At 43.1% G+C, this 26,385-nt stretch overlaps 2 protein-coding genes and 3 long non-coding RNA genes across 24 annotated transcripts in view; 2 read left to right on the top strand and 3 right to left on the bottom strand.

The window, feature by feature from the left end:
* Positions 1 to 19,508, top strand: part of LOC127907994 (ubiquitin carboxyl-terminal hydrolase 37-like) — a 68,635-nt gene extending 49,127 nt beyond the window's left edge. For 5 of the 17 annotated variants that reach the window (XM_052464885.1, XM_052464886.1, XM_052464876.1 and 2 more), the window contains 6 exons: positions 15,697 to 15,833; positions 16,008 to 16,107; positions 16,237 to 16,316; positions 16,511 to 16,761; positions 17,197 to 17,278; positions 18,320 to 19,508. In XM_052464885.1, the coding sequence (XP_052320845.1) occupies positions 15,697 to 15,833; positions 16,008 to 16,107; positions 16,237 to 16,316; positions 16,511 to 16,761; positions 17,197 to 17,278; positions 18,320 to 18,356 (687 nt within the window). In that variant the 3' untranslated portion in view covers positions 18,357 to 19,508. Of the gene's footprint in view, positions 1 to 14,397; positions 14,422 to 14,700; positions 14,833 to 15,454; positions 15,588 to 15,696; positions 15,834 to 16,007; positions 16,108 to 16,236; positions 16,317 to 16,510; positions 16,762 to 17,196; positions 17,279 to 18,114; positions 18,251 to 18,319 lie in introns of those variants that run through there. The other 12 variants (XM_052464878.1, XM_052464888.1, XR_008065839.1 and 9 more) reach the window with 10 other exon arrangements.
* Positions 1 to 26,385, bottom strand: part of LOC127907996 (C-type lectin domain family 6 member A-like) — a 90,521-nt gene that overhangs the window by 17,884 nt on the left and 46,252 nt on the right. Inside the window, exon 1 of one of the 2 annotated variants that reach the window (XM_052464911.1) lies at positions 8,893 to 9,591. The exons of the other annotated variant lie outside the window; for it this stretch is intronic. Coding sequence (XP_052320871.1) covers positions 8,893 to 9,007 — 115 coding nt within the window. The 5' untranslated portion in view covers positions 9,008 to 9,591. Of the gene's footprint in view, positions 1 to 8,892; positions 9,592 to 26,385 lie in introns of those variants that run through there. 2 annotated transcript variants of the gene reach the window in all.
* Positions 69 to 10,829, top strand: LOC127907999 (uncharacterized). 2 transcript variants are annotated; one of them, XR_008065856.1, is made up of 4 exons: positions 69 to 96; positions 996 to 1,079; positions 3,389 to 3,451; positions 9,916 to 10,829. It is a non-coding gene; the product is annotated as an uncharacterized LOC127907999 (long non-coding RNA). The 2 variants fall into 2 exon arrangements; XR_008065855.1 differs by lacking the exon at positions 69 to 96 and having other exon boundaries at positions 556 to 1,079.
* LOC127908004 (uncharacterized) lies at positions 1,814 to 3,097 on the bottom strand. Its single transcript, XR_008065864.1, has 3 exons — positions 3,029 to 3,097; positions 2,246 to 2,421; positions 1,814 to 2,069 (listed from the first exon to the last, which is right to left on the bottom strand). It is a non-coding gene; the product is annotated as an uncharacterized LOC127908004 (long non-coding RNA).
* On the bottom strand, positions 11,496 to 12,612 carry LOC127908001 (uncharacterized). Of its 2 annotated transcripts, none has more exons than XR_008065858.1 (3): positions 12,086 to 12,612; positions 11,902 to 11,993; positions 11,496 to 11,855 (listed from the first exon to the last, which is right to left on the bottom strand). It is a non-coding gene; the product is annotated as an uncharacterized LOC127908001 (long non-coding RNA). The 2 variants fall into 2 exon arrangements; XR_008065859.1 differs by having other exon boundaries at positions 11,948 to 11,993.

Below are 26,385 nucleotides of genomic sequence, written 5' to 3'. Positions count from 1 at the left end.
GCCCAGTATTGAACTATAATAACAGTTATACATTAGTTTATAGGAGCACAAAACGAGGAGCCTACAGTTTCAAGCTGTCTTTGAAAAGCCAGTCAGGTAAAAACATTGTCTTAATTAAAGGGGCGATGTTGTATTTTGAGACTGTATGGTTTATAGGCAGAGGCGTAGCCCATTGTCTAATTCTCTGTATGGTAAAACATTTTATTTTGTAGAGTGGTGTCTGGCATAATACAATACAATACCATTTACAGTCACCTATTTGGCCCATGATGTTACAGACCAAATACAAAATTATGAATTAATGTCAATATCTTCATAATGTAAAACGTTTTAAAAGTCTCCTGCAATGTATGCCTGCATTGAGCACCACATATAGGCTACTGTAGGCTATATCATAGAAATCAAAAGCTATTTCCTGTCACGTCCTGATCTGTTTCACCTGTTCTCAGCTCCACTGGTGCTTGGTGTTGTCATTGGTAACCTACATGTTGTCCCTATACAGCGAAGGTTGTGAGTCATTCTCACCTTTCATTAGCATTGTGTGTGTGTGTGTGTGTGTGTGTGTGTGTGTGTGTGTGTGTGTGTGTGTGTGTGTGTGTGTGTGTGTGTGTGTGTGTGCCATCTCAGCACTGTTCTGCCCTCTGTGTGTCGAGGTCACACTGTTTTAAGTATCCAATCACATTCAATCAGGAAGCTGGTCGACCTTGTTAAAGAACATTGTTCCTTTATTTATTGATCTGTAACGTTGTTATTCTTATTATTAAAGTGATAAACAGGTTAATAATTGGACTCACTTGTTTTTTAATAAGCATAAGCCTACTGCAAATCACATTACATGTTTCTAATACAAATAAGGAAGAAGCATTTTACAGAGTACAGTATGTCTACATTCTCTCCTCTTAATCTAAACACAACTATTATTTGTCTTCCTCATTCTCTTAATTGTCTTCTTCCTCCTCTGGCTCCATCTCCTCTCCTCCTTTCAACCCTATTAGAGGAGATGGTCCAAGGTCCCTCCCCTGGGATTGTATTATCCAATGTCTTGAGACAGTCTGTACTACCACTATTTCACCTCTATGGTGAGTTCATCTCTCACTTTAACCACTAGGTGGAAGCATCACTAAACCCAGGTCTGCCCAACCTTCTTCCAGGAGACCATCACGTGGGTTTTCAGTCCAAACCTTATTTATCACACATGGTTATACTAATTAGCTGTTCAACAAGACCTTAACTGGCTGAATCAGATATGCTAAATTAGGTTTGGACTGAAAACCTACAGAACAGTTATCAATCAACATTAACCATCAACATAATAATTATGAGAGAGAGAGTTTGTTACTGTGGGTTATTGTTTCACCGCTTTCTCACAGATCCAGTTATGATATTTGGACAATTGTCATCATTCCATGTCTCTACTTGGTCATCTTGTCCAGAGTATATCTCAACACAGTCCTCCTGTCCAGGGAACCTGACTTGCTATTTGTGATGATGGACAGGACACTGTCATACCAGGAAGATATAGATCATAGAGGGGAAGTGGAGAACAAAGACTAGCTGTTAACATATATTAAATATCATATGGAACAGCCCCAAGATAATTCAGGGAGTTTCCAGAACTCCTCCTCCTACCTACAGGGTTAATAACAGTCAGATATCATGGTTAATACCAGTACCTACAGGGTTAAACACAGTCAGATATCATGGTTAATACCAGTACCTACAGGGTTAATAACAGTCAGATATCATGGTTTATACCAGTACCTACAGGGTTTAAAACAGTCAGATATAATGGTTAATACCAGTACCTACAGGGTTAAACACAGTCAGATATCATGGTTAATACCAGTTCCTACAGGGTTAAAAACAGTCAGATATCATGGTTAATACCAGCACCTACAGGGTTAACAACAGTCAGATATCATGGTTAATACCAGTACCTACAGGGTTAACAACAGTCAGATATCATGGTTAATACCAGTACCTACAGGGTTAACAACAGTCAGATATCATGGTTAATACCAGTACCTACAGGGTTAACAACAGTCAGATATCATGGTTAATACCAGTACCTACAGGGTTAAAAACAGTCAGATATCATGGTTAATACCAGTACCTACAGGGTTAATAACAGTCAGATATCATGGTTAATACCAGTACCTACAGGGTTAACAACAGTCAGATATCATGGTTAATACCAGTACCTACAGGGTTAACAACAGTCAGATATCATGGTTAATACCAGTACCTACAGGGTTAATAACAGTCAGATATCATGGTTAATACCAGTTCCTACAGGGTTAAAAACAGTCAGATATCATGGTTAATACCAGTTTCTACAGGGTTAATAACAGTCAGATATCATGGTTAATACCAGTACCTACAGGGTTAACAACAGTCAGATATCATGGTTAATACCAGTACCTACAGGGTTAACAACAGTCAGATATCATGGTTAATACCAGTACCTACAGGGTTAACAACAGTCAGATATCATGGTTAATACCAGCAGTACCTACTACAGGGTTAACAACAGTCAGATATCATGGTTAATACCAGTACCTACAGGGTTAAGGGTTAAAACAGTCAGATATCATGGTTAATACCAGTACCTACAGGGTTAACAACAGTCAGATATCATGGTTAATACCAGTACCCAGGGTTAACAACAGTCAGGGTTAACAGGGTTAACAACAGTCAGATATCATGGTTAATACCAGTACCTACAGGGTTAAAAACAGTCAGATATCATGGTTAATACCAGTACCTACAGGGTTAATAACAGTCAGATATCATGGTTAATACCAGTACCTACAGGGTTAACAACAGTCAGATATCATGGTTAATACCAGTACCTACAGGGTTAATAACAGTCAGATATCATGGTTAATACCAGTACCTACAGGGTTAAAAACAGTCAGATATCATGGTTAATACCAGTACCTACAGGGTTAATAACAGTCAGATATCATGGTTAATACCAGTACCTACAGGGTTAAACACAGTCAGATATCATGGTTAATACCAGTACCTACAGGGTTAAAAACTATAAGACATCACAGTTAGAACATCACTATACTAAATAATATACAGACATGTTGATTGCTGCCATCAGTGACAATAACCTGTGTAGAAACATGTTGAATGGAGCCTTATTGACAGATTAGTTATCATTTTTCACCTTGTGGTCAGTGGGGTACCGTCCACCCATTTCCAGGTCCCCTCAGTAACAGAGTCAGTCAGACCAATCCAGACTGTCTTCTTGAGGTTGAAGAGAAATGTCTGTCGTTGAGAAAGATAAATATATACAGTAAATATATGTATGTACAGTATAAGCATGATCATATCTCTCTCTCTCTCTATCTAATCACCAGGTCTGCTCTCCTTCCAGGTTTTAGTCTCAGTAGACAGGAAGTACCAACTGGATTTTAACTTCTGCCAGCCCTCAGGACAGGTTTGTTCTTCAAGATGAAAACATGAATTTCCTTCAACTTATCACGCTGGATACTTAATGAAAAATTCAGACACACGATAAAGTGTGTGGGATTTATGAAAATGTATGACTGTAGGTTTACTCACTGAGATTGGTAAGCCTCCCACAAAGAAAATCTCTGTCTGGAGCTGGTCTCTAACTTTAATCAGGTTGTTGTAGCTGGTCTTCAGCTGGTCTCTCTCTTTAGTCAGAAGGCTGTTGCTGTCCTGTAGCTGGTCTCTCTCTTCAGTCAGGGTGTTGTAACTGGTCTGTAGCTGGTCTATCTCTGTTGAGTCGTGATGATCAATGACTCCATCTGTAAAAAGGAAAAGTATGAAACATGTATCTGAAACACCATTAATGAGTAAGTATGATTAAGTAGGCTTTCTTCGTTTATTTTTCTGTATATATTTCGTACATATTTTAATCTCACTCTCAAACTAGAGCTGAATATACTCTCCTGCAACCCGCATCACCCAATGTGGTACGGATCCGCCTTTTCTATACTTTACATTAGATCCAGAGCCACCATCAGAAGCTAGCCAGCAACTAGCTACTAGCTCGTACTCAGTTAGCCATTGCTAGCGGTCTTCTAAGCTAACTAGAACACCAGCGCGACATCAACCCAGAGCATATCAGACTGCTCTTTCTCTACCACATCTCCGGATTCCTACCGCAAGCTCTGAACCTTTACACCGGATCATCGCAACTAGCTAGCTGCAATTCCGAGTGGCTACTCCTGGCCAACGTCTCTGGCCCAAAACAAGCTACAGTTAGCCTTGAGCTAAGCCCATCTCCCGACTAGCCGAAGAGGCCCAACGATACCTCTTTTGCCAATTGGCCTGGACCCTTTACTGCCGACACGGAGCGCCGCCGATCCATCACGACTGGTCCGCCGACATAATCGTCCGAGGTGGTCTCAACAGGCTTTTTCGTTGCGACATCGCCAAAGATCCATCTGCTGGCCAAGGCCCGCGAGCTTTCTGAAACGCTGTGTCTCCAGCTCACCAGAGCTCCTGTAGCATAATCCTGGGCTACAATTACCCGGGCCCACGACCGGTCTGTCGATGCCACCGCAAGAAGAGGAATAAACAGACTCACCCCATCGCGACGTCCCCCAAAGGTTAGCTCTCTAGCCCTCGCTATCTCCCTACTTGCTATTCGGCCTGCTAACGGCTAGCTTGTCTAGCCCGGGCCTACGAACTGTTAGCTTGTTAGCACAGGCCTGCTAACCATCTGACTCACCTCATCCCAAACACCTCTGAACCCATTTACTTTCTCTCTCTTTGATTTTTATTTGTTTATACCTTCCGGAAACCTGCCTCACCCACTGTGATACGGATTCGCTATCACTTTTAATTTTGATTTATTTTTATGACACACTCAAGAACCTCCAGACGCTAACCAGCTAACTAGCTACAAGCTATTTAGTCATTGTTAGTTTAAAAATAAATAAAATAAAAAAATTTTTTTTTTAAAAACCTGGATAACACTCGCCAGCCCAGCTTCCCTGCCCATCCACCGCTGCCCCCTGGACACTGATTTCTTGGCTACATAGCTGACGCACGCTGGACTGTCCATTAATCACGGTACCCCATTCTGCTTGTTTGTTTATCTGTCGGCCCAGTTGCCTAGTCAACGCCATTTTACCTGCTGTTTGTTGTGCTAGCTGATTAGCCTCGCCTACTGTTTTTAGCTAGCTTTCCCAATTCAACACCTGTGATTACTGTATGCCTCGCTGTATGTCTCTCCCAAATGTCAATATGCCTTGTATACTGTTGTTCAGGTTAGTTATCATTGTTTTAGTTCACAATGGAGCCCCTAGATCCACTCTGCATACCCCTGTTACCTCCTTTGTCCCACCCCCACACATGCGGTGACCTCACCCATTACAACCAGCATGTCCAGAGATACAACCTCTCTCATCATCACCCAGTGCCTGGGCTTACCTCCGCTGTACCCGCACCCCACCATACCCCTGTCTGCGCATTATGCCCTGAATATATTCTACCATGCCCAGAAACCTGCTCCTCTTATCCTCTGCCCCCAACGCTCTAGGCGACCAGTTTTGATAGCCTTTAGCCGCACCCTCATACTACTCCTTCTCTGTTCCGCGGGTGATGTGGAGGTAAACCCAGGCCCTGCATGCCCCCAGGTACCCTCATTTGTTGACTTCTGTGATCGAAAAAGTCTTGGTTTTATGCATGTCAACATCAGAAGCCTCCTCCCTAAGTTTGTTTTACTCACTGCTTTAGCACACTCTGCTAACCCTGATGTCCTTGCCGTGTCTGAATCCTGGCTCAGGAAGGCCACCAAAAATTCAGAGATTTCCATACCCAACTATAACATCTTCCGTCAAGATAGAACTGCCAAAGGGGCGGAGTCGCAGTCTACTGCAGAGATAGCCTGCAAAGTAATGTCATACTTTCCAGGTCCATACCCAAACAGTTTGAACTACTAATTTTGAAAATTACTCTCTCCAGAAACAAGTCTATCACTGTTGCCGCCTGCTACCGACCCCCGTCAGCTCCCAGCTGCGCCCTGGACACCATTTGTGAATTGATCGCCCTCATCTAGCTTCAGAGTTTGTTCTGTTAGGTGACCTAAACTGGGATATGCTTAACACCCCGGCAGTCCTACAATCTAAGCTAGATGCCCTCAATCTCACTCAAATCATCAAGGAACCCACCAGGTACAACCCTAACTCTGTAAACAAGGGCACCCTCATAGACGTCATCCTGACCAACTGGCCCTCCAAATATACCTCCGCTGTCTTCAACCAGGATCTCAGCGATCACTGCCTCATCGCCTGTATCCGCCACGGAGCCGCAGTCAAACGACCACCCCTCATCACTGTCAAACGCTCCCTAAAACACTTCTGTGAGCAGGCCTTTCTAATCGACCTGGCCCGTGTATCCTGGAAGGACATTGACCTCATCCCGTCAGTTGAGGATGCCTGGTCATTCTTTAAAAGTAACTTCCTCACCATTTTAGATAAGCATGCTCCGTTCAAAAAATGCAGAACCAAGAACAGATACAGCCCTTGGTTCACTCCAGACCTGACTGCCCTCGACCAGCACAAAAACATCCTGTGGCGGACTGCAATAGCATCGAATAGCCCCCGTGATATGCAACTGTTCAGGGAAGTCAGGAACCAATACACGCAGTCAGTCAGGAAAGCTAAGGCCAGCTTCTTCAGGCAGAAGTTTGCATCCTGTAACTCCAACTCCAAAAAGTTCTGGGACACTGTGAAGTCCATGGAGAACAAGAGCACCTCCTCCCAGCTGCCCACTGCACTGAGGCTAGGAAACACGGTCTCCACCGATAAATCCATGATTATCGAAAACTTCAATAAGCACTTCTCAACGGCTGGCCATGCCTTCCGCCTGGCTACTCCAACCTCGGCCAACAGCTCCGCCCCGTAGTTCCTCACCCAAGCCTCTCCAGGTTCTCCTTTACCCAAATCCAGATAGCAGATGTTCTGAAAGAGCTGCAAAACCTGGACCCGTACAAATCAGCTGGGCTTGATAATCTGGACCCGCTATTTCTGAAACTATCTGCCGCCATTGTCGCAACCCCTATTACCAGCCTGTTCAACCTCTCTTTCATATCGTCTGAGATCCCCAAGGATTGAAAGCTGCCGCAGTCATCCCCTCTTCAAAGGGGGAGACAACCTGGACCCAAACTGCTATAGACCTATATCCATCCTGCCCTGCCTATCTAAGGTCTTTGAAAGCCAAGTCAACAAACAGGTCACTGACCATCTCGAATCCCACCGTACCTTCTCCGCTGTGCAATCTGGTTTCCGAGCTGGTCACGGGTGCACCTCAGCCACACTCAAGGTACTAAATGATATCATAACCGCCATCGATAAAAGACAGTACTGTGCAGCCGTCTTCATCGACCTCGCCAAGGCTTTCGACTCTGTCAATCACCAAATTCTTATCGGCAGACTCAACAGCCTCGGTTTTTCGGATGACTGCCTTGCCTGGTTCACCAATTACTTTGCAGACAGAGTTCAGTGTGTCAAATCGGAGGGCATGCTGTCCGGTCCTCTGGCAGTCTCTATGGGGGTGCCACAGGGTTCAATTCTCGGGCCGACTCTTTTCTCTGTATATATCAATGATGTTGCTCTTGCTGCGGGCGATTCCCTGATCCACCTCTACGCAGACGACACCATTCTATATACTTTCGGCCCGTCATTGGACACTGTGCTATCCAACCTCCAAACGAGCTTCAATGCCATACAGCACTCCTTCCGTGGCCTCCAACTGCTCCTAAACGCGAGTAAAACCAAATGCATGCTTTTCAACCGATCGCTGCCTGCACCCGCATGCCCGACTAGCATCACCACCCTGGATGGTTCCAACCTTGAATATGTGGACATCTATAAGTACCTAGGTGTCTGGCTAGACTGCAAACTCTCCTTCCAGACTCACATCAAACATCTCCAATCAAAAATCAAATCCAGAGTCGGCTTTCTATTCCGCAACAAAGCCTCCTTCACTCACGCTGCCAAGCTTACCCTAGTAAAACTGACTATCCTACCGATCCTCGACTTCGGCGATGTCATCTACAAAATGGCTTCCAACACTCTACTCAGCAAACTGGATGCAGTCTATCACAGTGCCATCCGTTTTGTCACTAAAGCACCTTATACCACCCACCACTGCGACTTGTATGCTCTAGTCGGCTGGCCCTCACTACATATTCGTCGCCAGACCCACTGGCTCCAGGTCATCTACAAGTCCATGCTAGGTAAAGCTCCGCCTTATCTCAGTTCACTGGTCACGATGGCAACACCCATCCGTAGCACGCGCTCCAGCAGGTGTATCTCACTGATCATCCCTAAAGCCAACACCTCATTTGGCCGCCTTCGTTCCAGTACTCTGCTGCCTGTGACTGGAACGAATTGCAAAAATCGCTGAAGTTGGAGACTTTTATCTCCTCACCAACTTCAAACATCAGCTATCCGAGCAGCTAACCGATCGCTGCAGCTGTACATAGTCTATTGGTAAATAGCTCACCCTTTTTCACCTACCTCATTCCCATACTGTTTTTATACTGTTTTTATTTATTTACTTTTCTGCTCTTTTTGCACACCAATATCTCTACCTGTACATGCCCATCTGATCATTTATCACCAGTGTTAATCTGCAAAATTGTATTATTCGCCTACCTCCTCATGCCTTTTGCACACATTGTATATAGACTGCCCATTTTTTTCTACTGTGTTATTGACTTGCTAAATTGTTTACTCCATGTGTAACTCTGTGTTGTCTGTTCACACTGCTATGCTTTATCTTGGCCAGGTCGCAGTTGCAAATGAGAACTTGTTCTCAACTAGCCTACCTGGTTAAATAAAGGTGAAATAAAAATAAAATAAAAATACTGAAGTCTCAGTAAAAACATACTAAACTTACAGTAGACAGACAGGCCTATGATCCCAGCCAGTAGGAGAACACACAGCAGCCCCAGACACACTGCAGCAACTCCAGAGGGTCTCTCCCACCACTGAACATGTACTGAATCACACATGATTAAAGATCTTTGGTAATGTGTTTTACTGTATCATCCAGGATTAGGACAAATAACGGTATGATACTACAGGTTACTCTCACCTATTTAATGTGTGTGTGCGTGTGTGTATGTGAGTGTGGTCAAATACAGTAACTTATTCTTCTAACCTCAACTCTAATATACATCTGTAGCTGTGTCTTTTCCCTAGACTGTCCTGTGTCTGTGTGATTTACAGTGTTTCCTCAATTAATTAAGATTATGCCGCAGGATTTAGAGGTCATTTGTGGTTTAGTATGTTACCTTGCGTTACTGAATCATTGCTCCAGACCACCACAAGGGGGAGTTAGAGCACTGATTATGCTTTTGGGTCCCAAGGTCTAATGTGTCTCTACCTGAATTAATGCTGTCAATGAATGGGTGGTATAAACCAAATATAAACTCATAATTGTGCATTCAAAATTGTATTTCAATGAACTGAATGATGAGGATGAAGAAGGTGGTTGAATGTAAAACAATAGTGTAGGTATTGCTATTTCTCTGTCCTGCACACACTCCCGAAAAAGACACCTATTTTTTTTCCACTTGGTCAGACGAAGCTGTAACTGGTAGCATATTACTGACTGATACTGCAGTTAGATTAGGTTTTTATTCTAAGACAAATGAAAATGTTTAATTATATTCTTAACATATATATGTGTAGGCATACTGTGGAATACAATCGATACTTTTGCAGAGCATACGACCATGCAGACAACCATCTGTGGAGATCGGTGGACAAAGGGCGGGACAACGGGCCACACCGATAAAACACATGGTTCCCATGAAAGCAGTTGGTTTTGCTACATTCTTAAAACATGTTTCATTATGCAGCATTTGTGTGTTGGAGTCACTTTTAATTCTTAATTGATCTACCATTTCTATCACAGGACACCACAATCGATGGGGGCGCAGAGCAGTACCATTCTGCTCATCTGATGAAGGTGCACGTGAATCAGTATCAGTCATTATTTGCAGAGACAGATACTTATATTTTTTTATTTAACGAGGCAAGTCATTTAAGAACAAATTATTATTTACAATGATGTCCTAGGAACAGTGGGTTAACTGCCTTGTTCAGGGGCAGAACAACAGATGTTTACCTCGTCAGCTCAGGGATTTCATTCAACAACCTTCCGGTTACTGGGCCAACGCTCTAACCACTAGACTACATGCCGCCCCAACTGGGATGGATCCCGAGGCAAATGTGGCTGACCAGTGAACCTCCAGGTGTTCATCATTAATACTGTGACCAAGACTGATGCAACCCGAAAAAAACTTGAGGTCACTGAGAAAGTCTTGACATGGCCTGCTCTCCCTTATGTAAGGAATGAAGCATCTTTGCCATGTTTACTATGTACTGTGGGCCATGTTTACTATGTACTGTGGGATATGTTTACTATGTACTGTGGGCTATGTTTACGATGTACTGTGGGCTATGTTTACGATGTACTGTGGGCTATGTTTACTATGTACTGTGTGCTATGTTTACTATGTACTGTGGGCTATGTTTACTATGTACTGTGGGCCATGTTTACTATGTACTGTGGGATATGTTTACTATGTACTGTGGGCCATGTTTACTATGTACTGTGGGCTATGTTTACTATGTACTGTGGGATATGTTTACTATGTACTGTGGGCTATGTTTACTATGTACTGTGGGATATGTTTACTATGTACTGTGGGCTATGTTTACTATGTACTGTGGGCTATGTTTACTTGTCAGACTGCACAGTAGCTTATTAAACGTGTGCATTTTGAAATAGTAAAAAAATATAAATAAATCAACAACATGTTTCTACCACGGTGTGTTTCTGGTTGATGGCCAATATTAAGTACATTCAAATGCATTTGTGAATTAAATCACTTTATTGTTAATTAATTAAGGCTCCTTTCTCTTTTATGTGCTGGAGTTATTTTAAAAATAAAGTAGGCTAATGAAGGCAACAAATTGTTGCTTACTGGAACTCCCAATGTCATCCAATTGTTACAATAGGATTTGAAGCAAAAGCCTACCTGCGTATGGTCAACTATTTCAGCACCGTTTTGTGCTGCTCTGAGAAAAGCAAGACAACTTAATAAACATATACATTTTTAAAAAGTAATTCAAAAATATATTTATATTGTACCACTGTAGATGTTGCAGGCAGTCAGAGATGAGTCCTGTTGTAAAGTGGAGCCTAAAGGCCAAAATGGGAAAACTTCAATGTATTCAATGCTTAAGTACTCTAAAACCAGATTTGCCCAACCCCTACAGATATATGCATTTATTATTATCCCTGCATTATCATTGTATAAAAGCCCATTAGATATTAATTTAGAATCCTCTACATGTAATTAGATCTACTATTGTAATTTGTTGATCTGAATTGATCTGCAAGTATTTTCATTTTGAGTTTCCGGTAAACTCTTTGTTTCCTTTCATGTGTCCAACCAATTATTATTGGATTATTCACCATGGCAACCAGTGAAATGTATTTCTGAGTTAGGTTGGCTTGTTTTCAGAATTCACAACGAAATGCCTTCAGCTGTCCATCACCACTGTAAATATAAAGAGTGGTTATAGAGGGTGAGCGTGTGTGTGTGTGTGTTTGTGCGAGAGAGAATCGAAACACACACAGTAACGTGTGTAAATTAGTTCCGAGAGTAGATCTGTTATCCAACGATTAGTTTCATATTAAAAACGGACCTGGGACTCTTGCTAGTAGGAGTTGGCAAGACAGCACTAAACAGACCTGGGACTCTAGCTAGTAGGAGTTGACAAGACAGCACTAAACAGACCTGGGACTCTAGCTAGTCGGAGTTGGCAAGACAGCACTAAACAGACCTGGGACTCTTGCTAGTAGGAGTTGGCAAGACAGCACTAAACAGACCTGGGACTCTAGCTAGTCGGAGTTGGCAAGACAGCACTAAACAGACCTGGGACTCTAGCTAGTCGGAGTTGGCAAGACAGCACTAAACAGACCTGGGACTCTAGCTAGTCGGAGTTGGCAAGACAGCACTAAACAGACCTGGGACTCTTGCTAGTAGGAGTTGGCAAGACAGCACTAAACAGACCTGGGACTCTTGCTAGTAGGAGTTGGCAAGACAGCACTAAACAGACCTGGGACTCTAGCTAGTAGGAGTTGGCAAGACAGCACTAAACAGACCTGGGACTCTAGCTAGTAGGAGTTGGCAAGACAGCACTAAACAGACCTGGGACTCTAGCTAGTAGGAGTTGACAAGACAGCACTAAACAGACCTGGGACTCTAGCTAGTAGGAGTTGGCAAGACAGCACTAAACAGACCTGGGACTCTAGCTAGTAGGAGTTGGCAAGACAGCACTAAACAGACCTGGGACTCTAGCTAGGGTTGGGTTAAGTTTAGGTAAGAATAATTGTTTAGGGGTTGGAGTGAGGTTAGAAAACAAAATTCATTCCAGCAACCTTGTGTTATGCCTTCCATTCAACACCAATTTATCACCTAGCAAGTGTATTTAACTCGCACTGGGCACTGTAAGCTCTGCCCACTGACCATTGAGCTTTAATTGAACCAATCACATTCATTATGTCCTTGAGACAGAGCTGCCTTCAGGGCAAGATTGAATACGGAAAACTATCCTTAACCAATCTGGATTCTTGTATGAAGTTTATGCTAAATCTTTATCACCTGTTCACATTCTTTTAACCAACCCTTTGTCCATCTGCTGGTGAATAAGAGAAAAAGCATTGAGCATTTAAATAAACCGATGACCAAACCACAAACAATATGGAAGCTATCAAAAAACTATGAAGATGAAGATGAAGGCACTTAAAATGCCTTTATTGTGGTCGTAAGTTTAATGAAACAACATACAAAAAATGAATGTAAAAAGAAACTAGAATACAATGGAGCATATTATCTACAATATTGTATGTAAACTGCATTACTTTGCTCTTCAATAAAACATATTTGTTCATTGAACAATATATTTTAAAATGTTATAGATTGGGTTGCCAGATGGTGGTGTCATACATGACCGATGACATCACAATGGTCTTAAAGCCAATTTGAACAATGGGTTAATGAGGAAATGTATCAGTCTTCATTGGTTATCGACATGGCTTGTTTCTGCTGGTGCAAAAAGGTATGAAATCAGGTTATTTAATTAATTAACAACTACTATAATTCTGGAGTAGTATTTTTCTCTTAAACCTAGTGGGAAGAATAAAAGTAAAATGACATTCTGATTGACGAATACGTAAAAAGTGTACATGAAATGTACATGAAGTTCGGCTATTGCAAATGTCACTCAATGTAACCTGTCTATACTGTGTTATTTGAGGTTTAGGATAGATACCTATGATTCTCCATTTAGGCCAACCTCTTCCTACTCTTATGACCCCCCTCTTCCATTGGCTGGGGATCTGGAGGGGAAAGTATTTAGCACTATCACATTTTCTTGTCAACAGAAAAAACGTCAGAAAGCAAATTCAGTTGATGTGGAGCAGAAGAAAAGAAAGAAGAAGGAGAGGGGCACTTCATCCCCCTCTCCAATTCCATCTGACCGTTCTGAACGGAATGGCTCCGCTACCTCTGACCCCTCACCCTCTGACCAACTCTCCTCCCTCCATCCACCTCCCTCTCCTGTTAAATGTTCCTCTCAGCCTTGCTCTCCTGCTGAACAACCCTCTGTACCCCGGTCACCTGCCAAAAACTCTTCCCCAGTGAAATCCTCTCCAGTGGTGTCCCACCCTAGTTCTCCCTCTCCTACCAACCCTCTGGATCGTCATGGAGACACCAGTCAGGAGGGCACAACAGTCAGGTAATCCAAACATAAAGTACAGTGCCATCCTAGAGTCTCTTTGGAGAGTTGGGTTTAGTGCTACCAGACCAGGGCCAGTGTTAATCAACAGTATGAATGCTAATCTAGGATCAGGTCCTCTCTGTCCATAATAATCTGATTCATTGATCTATCTAAAATGCAAAACTGGTCCTAGATCAGACTCCTACTCTGAGACACTTGATAAACACAGTCCCAGAAAGTTATTTTCCTGAAACTGTAGTTTTAGCCTCTTCTGTCTACATCTAGTGGATAAAGAGAGTACTAACCTATTGGCCTGGTCTACTTGGTCCACTACATTTATATGGACAGCAGTACATGCATAACTACTCAGCTGTGTTTATAGTACAGTAGAGTATTTAATAGAAAGACTGTGTAGAGTGGTAATATCTCTGTGTTGGAGGCGTTAGACCTGTTTCTCTCCTTCCAGACCTCTGTCTCTTCAGGACCACTCCAGTCCAAGGCCCCAGAGACCAGTCTCAGCCACCAGAAGCATGACTCTTCCCAGGACCAGCTCAGCCACCAGAGGGTCAGAAGAGACCCAAGGGGCCAGAGGAGAACGGGTGGCACTGGTCAACATGGAACTTCTTGGGTAAACCACAACACACTGCAAATGCATTGAATATAAGTGATTTATTGTTTAGAGATCAGTGTCTGATATACTATGGGGATAGGGCTTACTATCGAGCATGTCCGTTTTATTAGATATTTATAAACCCATGAATTATGTCAGTCTTGGTCTAAAGGTCATCCACTTCTTTGTGTTAAATATAATGTATCCCTTATCCCCTGCCATTATCATCACTTTATAGAGATATGAAGGTTATGATTAATCTGTATGTGTGTACTGATGACTGCTTCTTCTTCACAGGTTGCCTAACATTGGCAACACTTGCTTCCTTAACGCCACCCTGCAGTGCCTCCTGGTCCTGCCTTCCTTCTCAAAGGAAATCCTGCACCAGGAACAACTCTGGAGCTCCTCCCCCTTCTCCAACCTGCTCAGGTAAGGGAAGGCTCAAAAGCAGACACTCACCCCACGCACCCATTAATTGTGGTCATAAATTAAAGAAGGGACACTCTTTTCACGCCACTTCTACAGAAAGGGATTGTCGTAGCAGGTTAAGATACCACTTTCACTAATCCTAACTCTTTTCCTAACCTTAACCACTTCATATTTTGCTGTGTATTGTATTTATGGTTTATTTTCCAGTTTCTTTTTGTTTTTGGATCTTCATAACCAAGAGGAACAACAATGACACACTGATTATTATGTAGGCATTTTGTAGGCCAATTTGGAAAGTGTAGAATGACTACATGACCCATAATGCTCATTGACTGAACATTCCACCTTACCGTGGGAAATTTGGTAGTTTTTTAAAAATGCTCTGGAATTGAGAGCAGAATCCAAACCAAATATCTTATGAGAATAAACAACACATTTTTGTTGTTTGGCTTCATTGTCCGTCCTCAAAGGTGAAATTGCATCAAATCGAATGAATAAATTCTAATGATGGGGTGCCACTAGATAAAACATATTTGTATTTACTCATCTGCCTCTTCAGGCGTAAGCCAGTAGGTTGACACCATCCAGTCAGCTGCTAACTTCCTCTCTGTCTCCCATACAGGTGTCTGTCTGATGTGCACCGTTCGGGTTTACCTGACAGTGTGGCAAACCAGGCCTCAAAAGCAGACCTCATGTGGAAGGTCAAGTACTCCTTGTCGGGATACGATTTGAAGTATCTGGGGGACACGCAACAGGTAACTGAGGCACTACTCTCTTGTGTACGAGTGCTCTTCTTGCAAGGGTTCATTTTATCTTCATCATTTTCTTTTACCTTGGTGTGTTTCTGTCTCTTCCTCATCATAGGACGCACACGAGTTACTCATCAATATGCTGTGCCAGCTGAAGGAGGAGGGCATGATTCTGAAGACACTCGGGATAAACTATACCTGCCCTGTTTCCCAGCTGGAGTTCCAGCTTGTGTCGGTGCGCACATGTACCAGGTAAGAGCTCCCATTGGGTGTAATGTATCTACTGAGAACATGATCTTTCTATATGTATATATATATACAGTATATATTAATATTACAAAACACATGGCAGAACAGAAACATTGTAGAGTCCTGAAACAGAAACAGACTTGATGCATTTTTCTTCTCTTTGTCCTGCTTCTGAAGCTGTGGGCGCGAGTCGTCTACCAGAGAGGACTACAACCACCTCTCATTGGACTTCAGCCCTGAGCGCACCTTGCTGAACAGCCTAGCACTCACTTTCAAAGTCAGAACTTAGGGCTCAGCCCTGCATGTAGAGACTAACACCCAGGGCAAGCTGCCCACTGCCTCAGAATACGCTATCTTATTATTGTAGTGGTATCATTCATTATGTAATGCTTTTGTTTCTAACCAGAGTGAACAGGTTGAATTCACATGTGAGGGCTGTAAAGGCCTCCACGCCTCAAAGGTGGAGCAGTTCCACACACTGCCTCTGTGAGTTGTCCCTTTATAACCTCTCATAGTACTAGCAGTGTTTAATGTCCTGAGCCTTTAGGAGTAGTTACCTTCCTGAGCAGGTTGTAGGACTTAGAGCTGAGCACCACCAAACAAATTTCACTCATCTGTTATTTTGTTTACTGGTTTCATTGTCTGTCTGTTCATCTCTCTTCCTCTCTGTTTCTGGGCAGTGTGCTGGTTCTGCATCTGAAGAGGTTTGGAGGACCTGGGGGGTTGGAGAAGCTGGAGGCTCCTCTTTTGTTTCCTTCGGAGCTGAGGCTCTCCACCCTCTGTGGGGACATGGTGCCACACCTGCACAGTGCCAGCCCACAGGCCCTCACCAACCAGGCCCCCAGCATCCAGGGGTCCATCCCCCAGACCCTCACCAGCCAAGTCTCCAGCCCACCTGGAGTGGCCAAAGACAGCGCCCTCTGCTGTTCAGGTAGGTCATGGCACCATAACAATATTCTTGCTCCAACACCACACAAACCACCCACTCCCAAAACGGTCCTGCTGACAGAGAAGCTGGAAGCTGCAATTTAAAATGTTTCTCAGATATCTTTAGTGATGTATGGGAGCTGTTTTAGTCCAGAGCAATTCAGACAAGTGACCACGTTTTCACAGCTCTTGATATGTATATTTGACCCCTCAGATTCAAAGGAGCAGGAACTAGGGAAAGTGTTGCTGACAGCCTCAGTGGTGAGAAGAGAGAGAGAGTGAAGCCAGTGAAAAATAAGTTATGACAGAACACTGAGATAGTTATGAGGAGTACATGATGTAGTAGACCTGTAGTGGACTAGTACTGTAGTAGACTGTAGACAGTGTGGTGGACTGTAGAGGAAATGAGAATCCTATGATCACATGTGTTTTCTTACAGAAGCAGAAGCCAGTACAGTCAGTGAATGGTTACTACCAGCTGACTGGCGTAGTCTCTCATTTGGGAGGCTCCGCAAACTCCGGTAAGTAAATACCATCAAACACACACATGCAGATGCACAATACATATGACATCAGCTGAATTCCAAATCACCCCCTTCTCCTTGGATCTCAATTAGCATGTTCACGTGTGCCTCTGCCGTATAGACAAGCATCCCAAAGCTGAGGGAGTGAACATTATCGAGGGTGAAGGCCAGGGATCATCAACTAGATTCAGCCTCGGGTCCAGTTTTTTTCTTAGCCAGATGGGAAGGGGTGTGGAACAAAATTACAAATAATTTGTAGACTGCAAATATACCGTAGGAAGGCCAAACAGATATAATGTTTGACTTATTTCAAACCTTGCTTACATTTGTGTACAACCACATATATCTCTTTATTGTGCGTGGGAACACTTTGTAACAGATTTCCAAAATGAAAATCACTTGGAGCTGATTTGCTGGTGTTTTTACAGTCTTTTAACAATTCTGTTTTATTTGGTCAGAAAACATAGGGGGCCAAATAAAATCACCCTTGGGCCAAATTTGTCCCGCGGGCCGCCATTTGGGGATTCCTGGGGTAGGGGATAATTAGACCCTCCAACAGCCATTTCGGCCAAGCCAGCAAGGCTGCAAGCTTCAGAGAGAAGTGTCATCCCAACAAGCACTGCAATATGTTTAGAGTTTGCTCAATTTAATTCAAAGGAATGGAGAGGCATGTCTAATTTAATGCCATGTGTATTTGTTTATCTCTGATTTCAAAACTTGACACATGTAACAGATAAAATACCTCCCAAATTAACTGTTTAACTGTTACAAAACACTCTATTACCCACAATAGCCTGATCTTTGACCTCTAGTCTGTCTTCCTTGTTCCACAGGGCACTACATTAGTGACATATTGCATGCCAGTGGAAACTGGTTCTGCTGTAACGACATCCAGGTGTCAATGTCCAATGAAGCCACTGTGCTGAGGACCAGAGCCCGGAGTGCCTACATGCTCTTCTATATGTTCAGGTACTGCTTACTCTCACCATCTATATTCTTGTGTTGCTATTTATGTAAACGGTTCCTTTCACCCTACAGGGCAATAGAGCGGGAGGCCCCAGCACACAGGGCCTAACAGGGCCACCAGCATCAGCCCCAGCCTAAACAGGGGCAGCACCTGGACCAGCCCCAACACCCTCAGACCTGTCTCAACAGGGGTAGTACAAGGCCCAGTCTCAAAACCCCCTGCCCAGCCTCAACACTCACACACCTGCCTCGAAAGGGGTAGCACTTGGCCCAACATCAACAACCCCGAGCCCAGCCACAACAGGGGCAGCACTGGGCTCAACATCAACACACCCAGCCCAGCCTCAACATAAGAAGAACCAGGCCCAGTCTCAACATGGGCAGAACAAGACCCAGCCCCAACACCCTCAGACCTGCCTCAACAGGTGCAGCATTCAGCCCAACTTCAATCATGCTGCTCTTCAACACGAGCATGAACATTCTTTCAGTAGCTTATGTCATAAATATCTGCCCTTGTTTTGACTACTTCACCTAATGTATAAAGCTCATGTAAAAAAACACAAAGTATACACACTAAATGTAGTACACATGTAGATGTGGTGGATAGGAAACTATGCAGTTTTTTGTTTTTTTACGTGTTATTTCTTACATTAGTACCCCAGGTCATCTTAGGTTTCATTACATACAGTCGAGAAGAACTACTGAATATAAGATCAGCGTCAACTCACCATCAGTACGACCAAGAATATGTTTTCCGCGACGCGGATCCTGTGTTCTGCCTTACAAACAGGACAACGGAATGGATCGCATGCAGCGACCCAAGGAAACGACTCCGAAAAAGAGGGAAACGAGGCGGTGTTCTGGTCAGACTCCGAAAAAGGGCACATCGCGCACCACTCCCCAGCATTCTTCTTGCCAATGTCCAGTCTCTTGACAACAAGGTTGACGAAATCCGAGCAAGGGTGGCATTCCAGAGGGACATCAGAGACTGCAACGTTCTCTGCTTCACGGAAACATGGCTTACTGGGAAGACGCTATCCGATGCGGTGCAGCCAACGGGTTTCTCCACGCATCACGCCGACAGAAATAGACATCTTTCTGGTAAGAAGAGGGGCGGGGGCGTATGCCTCATGACTAACGAGACATGGTGTGATGAAGGAAACATACAGGAACTCAAATCCTTCTGTTCACCTGATTTAGAATTCCTCACAATCAAATGTAGACCGCATTATCTTCCAAGAGAATTCTCTTCGATTATAATCACAGCCGTATATATCCCCCCAAGCAGACACATCGATGGCTCTGAACAAACTTTATTTAACTCTTTGCAAACTATTTATCCGGAGGCTGCATTCATTGTAGCTGGGGATTTTAACAAAGCTAATCTGAAAACAAGACTCCCTAAATTTTATCAGCATATCGATTGCGCAACCAGGGGTGGTAAAACCTTGGATCATTGTTACTCTAACTTCATGACGCATATAAGGCCCTGCCCCGCCCCCTTTCGGAAAAGCTGACCACCACTCCATTTTGCTGATCCCTGCTTACAGGCAGAAGCTAAAACAAGAGGTTCCCACGCTGAGGTCTGTCCAACGCTGGTCAGACCAAGCTGACTCCACACTCCAAGACTACTTCCATCACGTGGACTGGGACATGTTTCGTATTGCGTCAGATGGAAATATTGACGAATACGCTGATTCGGTGTGCGAGTTCATTAGAACGTGCGTCGAAGATGTCGTTCCCATAGCAACGATAAAAACATTCCCAAACCAGAAACCGTGGATTGATGGCAGCATTCGCGTGAAACTGAAAGCGCGAACCACTGCTTTTAATCAGGGCAAGGTGTCTGGTAACATGTCCGAATATAAACAATGCAGCTATTCCCTCCGCAAGGCTATCAAACAAGCTAAGCGTCAGTACAGAGACAAAGTGGAATCTCAATTCAATGGCTCAGACACAAGAGGCATGTGGCAGGGTCTACAGTCAATCACGGACTACAAGAAGAAACCCAGCCCAGTCACGGACCAGGATGTCTTGCTCCCAGGCAGACTAAATAACTTTTTTGCCCGCTTTGAGGACAATACAGTGCCACTGACACGGCCTGCAACGAAAACATGCGGTCTCTCCTTCACTGCAGCCGAGGTGAGTAAGACATTTAAACGTGTTAACCCTCGCAAGGCTGCAGGCCCAGACGGCATCCCCAGCCGCGCCCTCAGAGCATGCGCAGACCAGCTGGCCGGTGTGTTTACGGACATATTCAATCAATCCCTATACCAGTCTGCTGTTCCCACATGCTTCAAGAGGGCCACCATTGTTCCTGTTCCCAAGAAAGCTAAGGTAACTGAGCTAAACGACTACCGCCCGTAGCACTCACTTCCGTCAGTCATCATGAAGTGCTTTGAGAGACTAGTCAAGGACCATATCACCTCCACCCTACCTGACACCCTAGACCCACTCCAATTTGCTTACCGCCCAAATAGGTCCACAGACGATGCAATCTCAACCACACTGCACACTGCCCTAACCCACCTGGACAAGAGGAATACCTATGTGAGAATGCTGTTCATCGACTACAGCTCGGCATTCAACACCATAGTACCCTCCAAGCTCGTCATCAAGCTCGAGACCCTGGGTCTCGACCCCGCCCTGTGCAACTGGGTACTGGACTTCCTGACGGGCCGCCCCCAGGTGGTGAGGGTAGGCAACAACATCTCCTCCCCGCTGATCCTCAACACGGGGGCCCCACAAGGGTGCGTTCTGAGCCCTCTCCTGTACTCCCTGTTCACCCACGACTGCGTGGCCACGCACGCCTCCAACTCAATCATCAAGTTTGCGGACGACACAACAGTGGTAGGCTTGATTACCAACAACGACGAGACGGCCTACAGGGAGGAGGTGAGGGCCCTCGGAGTGTGGTGACAGGAAAATAACCTCACACTCAACGTCAACAAAACTAAGGAGATGATTGTGGTCTTCAGGAAACAGCAGAGGGAACACCCCCCTATCCACATCGATGGAACAGTAGTGGAGAGGGTAGCAAGTTTTAAGTTCCTCGGCATACACATCACAGACAAACTGAATTGGTCCACCCACACAGACAGCATCGTGAAGAAGGCACAGCAGCGCCTCTTCAACCTCAGGAGACTGAAGAAATTCGGCTTGTCACCAAAAGCACTCACAAACTTCTACAGATGCACAATCGAGAGCATCCTGGCGGGGCGGGCTGTATCACCGCCTGGTACGGCAACTCCGCCCTCAACCGTAAGGCTCTCCAGAGGGTAGTGAGGTCTGCACAACGCATCACCGGGGCAAACTACCTGCCCTCCAGGACACCTACACCACCCGATGTTACAGGAAGGCCATAAAGATCATCAAGGACATCAACCACCCGAACCACTGCCTGTTCACCCCGCTATCATCCAGAAGGCGAGGTCAGTACAGGTGCATCAAAGCTGGGACCGAGAGACTGAAAAACAGCTTCTGTCTCAAGGCCATCAGACTGTTAAACAGCCACCACTAACATTGAGTGGCTGCTGCCAACACACTGTCATTGACACTGACCCAACTCCAGCCACTTTAATAATGGGAATGGATGGGAAATGTAAATATATCACTAGCCACTTTAAACAATGCTACCTTATATAATGTTACTTACCCTACATTATTCATCTCATATGCATACGTATATACTGTACTCTACATCATCGACTGCATCCTTATGTAATACATGTATCACTAGCCACTTTAACTATGCCACTTTGTTTACTTTGTCTACATACTCATCTCATATGTATATACTGTACTCTATATCATCTACTGCATCCTTATGTAATACATGTATCACTAGCCACTTTAACTATTCCACTTTGTTTACTTTGTCTACATACTCATCTCATATGTATATACTGTACTCGATACCATCTACTGTATGCTGCTCTGTACCATCACCCATTCATATATCCTTATGTACATATTCCTTATCCCCTTACACTGTGTATAAGACAGTAGTTTTGGAATTGTTAGTTAGATTACTTGTTGGTTATCACTGCATTGTCGGAACTAGAAGCACAAGCATTTCGCTACACTCGCATTAACATCTGCTAACCATGTGTATGTGACAAATAAAATTTGATTTGATTTGATTTAGAGAGTGTGATTATTTAGAGGATATAACATCCCTTCTATTTGGTTTGGTTTGAAATCCTCCTGTTGTGAAATACACTGTGGTGTCTAACCTCTTATTCAGCATGGTCACACCGGAAGACCTGCAATATTAATAAAGACAAGCAAATGTAAGAAAATCCCATTTAAAATGATTCTGTTGACTTTTGTAACTCTTTAACTCAGGAAGATTTAACGTCTGGGATTCAGGCCGGTCCTAACAGGAAACGTGACAAAGGGAAGCAGCTGTAATGGAGCCTTCTAACACCCAATCAGGTCTGGAGGAGGAATGTCACATAAAGATTCAGAGATGCTATGAGTGTCTTTTGAAGTTACTCTCCAGTTGTATCCATTTGAATAAATACAGACATGAAAATGCTGGGCTACGGATGTGACCTTGGTTCTGTGAGTAGAGCAACGGGTCACTAAACGACCTATGGGAACTCCTTCCCTTTATCGTGATGTGATTGAGATGCTTAATATCAACGATGTTTACAATGACGCCACACCCTTACTGTACCATTGTGACCTGTCACTATTAAAGGCTGTGTGACGTGACATACTGTCTTTTCTTATCTCACGTACGCTCCCTTACGTATTTATTTGGACAGTGAAGCTACAACTTTTCATTTGGCTCTATACGCCATCATTTTCTATTGGAGATCAAATGTTTCATATGGGGTGACTGTACAGAATGTCACCTTTAATTTAATGAATGGTAAATAATGTTGAGTGAGAAAGTTACAGAGGATCATACCCCCAAGACATGCTAACCTCTCACCATTACCAATAATAGGGGAGGTTAGCATTTTATATCATACCCCCAAGACATGCTAACCTCTCACCATTACCAATAATAGGGGGTTAGCATTTTTGGGGGGGTATGATATTTATACCTCTGTAACTTTCTCACTCATCATTATTCACAATTCATTCACAATTGTCTTCATGGTATTCTATTCTTATTTACAATAAAAATGACTCCAAAGTTACACAATACACTATTTACATTTCCATTTCAGTCATTTAGCAGACTTACAATTAGAGCATTCATCTTAACATACAGTGACTTTTACACATTTTGTTACAGACTGAATTTAAAATGCAGTAAATATGTTTTTCTCTCACTCAACTACACAAAATACCCCATATTTTTAGAAATGTTTGAAAATGTATTGAAAATGAAATATAATATAGATTTTACATAAGTATTCACACCCCTAAGTCAATACTTTGTAGGAGCACATTTGGCTGCGATAACAGCTGTGAGTATTTCCTGGTAAATCTCTAGGAGCTTTCCACACCTGGATTGAGCAACGTGTGACCATTATTCTTTTCAAAATTCTTTAAGTTTGTCAAATTGGTTGTTGATCATTGCTAGACAACCATTTTCAGGTCTTGCCATAGATTTTCAAGTAGATTTACGTCAAAACTGTAACTTGGCAACTCAGGAACATTCACTGTCTTCTTGGTAAGAAACTCCAGTGTATATTTGGTCTTGTGTTTTAGGTTATTGTCCTGCTGAAAGGTGAATTAATCTCCCTGGCAGAAAGCAGACTGAACCAGGTATTCCTCTAGGATTTTTCCTGTGTTGAGCTCAACACCCCAGTCCTTAACAATTACTAACATACCTTGACATACTGTGTGATAATAAAACTCTTTATCAGTCAACCACAGTGGATTAGAAACACTGGCCACCATGTGACTCCCACCAACCTTAGTGTGATAATATAATACATGATATGACTCCCACCAGTCTTAGTGTGATAATATAATACATGATATGACTCCCACCAGTCTTAGTGTGATAATATACTACATGATATGACTCCCACCAGCCTTAGTGTGATAATATACTACATGATATGACTCCCACCAGTCTTAGTGTGATAATATAATACATGATATGACTCCCACCAGTCTTAGTGTGATAATATAATACATGATATGACTCCCACCAGTCTTAGTGTGATAATATAATACATGATATGACTCCCACCAGTCTTAGTGTGATAATATAATACATGATATGACTCCCACCAGTCTTAGTGTGATAATATAATACATGATATGACTCCCACCAGTCTGAGTTTGATAATATAATACATGATATGACTCCCACCAGTCTTAGTTTGATAATATAATACATGATATGACTCCCACCAGTCTTAGTGTGATAATATAATACATGATATGACTCCCACCAGTCTTAGTTTGATAATATAATACATGATATGACTCCCACCAGCCTTAGTGTGATAATATAATACATGATATGACTCCCACCAGCCTTAGTTTGATAATATAATACATGATATGACTCCCACCAGCCTTAGTGTGATAATATAATACATGATATGACTCCCACCAGTCTTAGTGTGATAATATAATACATGATATGACTCCCACCAGCCTTAGTGTGATAATATAATACATGATATGACTCCCACCAGTCTTAGTGTGATAATATAATACATGATATGACTCCCACCAGTCTTAGTGTGATAATATAATACATGATATGACTCCCACCAGCCTTAGTGTGATAATATAATACATGATATGACTCCCACCAGCCTTAGTGTGATAATATAATACATGATATGACTCCCACCAGCCTTAGTGTGATAATATAATACATGATATGACTCCCACCAGTCTTAGTGTGATAATATAATACATGATATGACTCCCACCAGCCTTAGTGTGATAATATAATACATGATATGACTCCCACCAGCCTTAGTTTGATAATATAATACATGATATGACTCCCACCAGCCTTAGTGTGATAATATAATACATGATATGACTCCCACCAGCCTTAGTGTGATAATATAATACATGATATGACTCCCACCAGCCTTAGTTTGATAATATAATACATGATATGACTCCCACCAGCCTTAGTGTGATAATATAATACATGATATGACTCCCACCAGTCTTAGTGTGATAATATAATACATGATATGACTCCCACCAGTCTTAGTGTGATAATATAATACATGATATGACTCCCACCAGTCTTAGTGTGATAATATAATACATGATATGACTCCCACCAGCCTTAGTGTGATAATATAATACATGATATGACTCCCACCAGCCTTAGTGTGATAATATAATACATGATATGACTCCCACCAGTCTTAGTTTGATAATATAATACATGATATGACTCCCACCAGTCTTAGTGTGATAATATAATACATTATATGACTCCCACCAGTGTGAATTCACAGGTTAACAATTTTGTATCTGCTAAAATAAATGTGTATCCTGTTAATTGACATATACACAACATATATCCTGACTGAGTTTACAGCACCCCCAGCCTTCAAATGGAGAACACATTATGGATCTCACTCTGTGACTGGTGGTGTGGGGGGAAGTTGCCCCTAGACGCTGAACTTTGGTCGGATTTGCATTTCCACCACAAATGGTTAAGGTCAGGATTGGGGGAGAAAAACCTGATCCTAGATCTGTACCTAGGGGAAACTTCCCCCCGTAGTGTGACCGGCAACCAATGGCCATACAGGGATCTTTCTACCTGTGCTGTCTGTGAAGAGTTACTCAGAATGAAAAAGCAGAAGTTCTGAAAATATCCATATTTTCAGTTTGACATATTTAAGAGAAAAGAAAAAGGATTTCAAAAATTCACGTTTTATGACAAAAAGTTCATATTTCCACCCTGTCTTTCAGTACAACATCACATATACATACTGGTTACATCTAATGACACAACTCTCTCTGCACTGATTCCACTGTTCAACATGACATCTACCTTCATGAACTATTATACAACTCTACAGCTCTACTCTATTCCACAGGAGGAGAGAAAGCATCACACAGATCCTTAGATACAGAGACAGAGTCAAAGGTGTCCCTCTGGTGGACGGAGTACTAACTACAGGTACAACTGTAGTGTTGGTGACAGAGGCCTGGGTGGATGTAGTACCAACTACAGGTACAGC

This window comes from Oncorhynchus keta, chromosome 16 (genome assembly GCF_023373465.1).
Source record: "Oncorhynchus keta strain PuntledgeMale-10-30-2019 chromosome 16, Oket_V2, whole genome shotgun sequence".
NCBI classification, from domain to species: Eukaryota; Metazoa; Chordata; class Actinopteri; order Salmoniformes; family Salmonidae; genus Oncorhynchus; species Oncorhynchus keta.
This window is presented reverse-complemented; position numbering and strand designations above follow the sequence as displayed.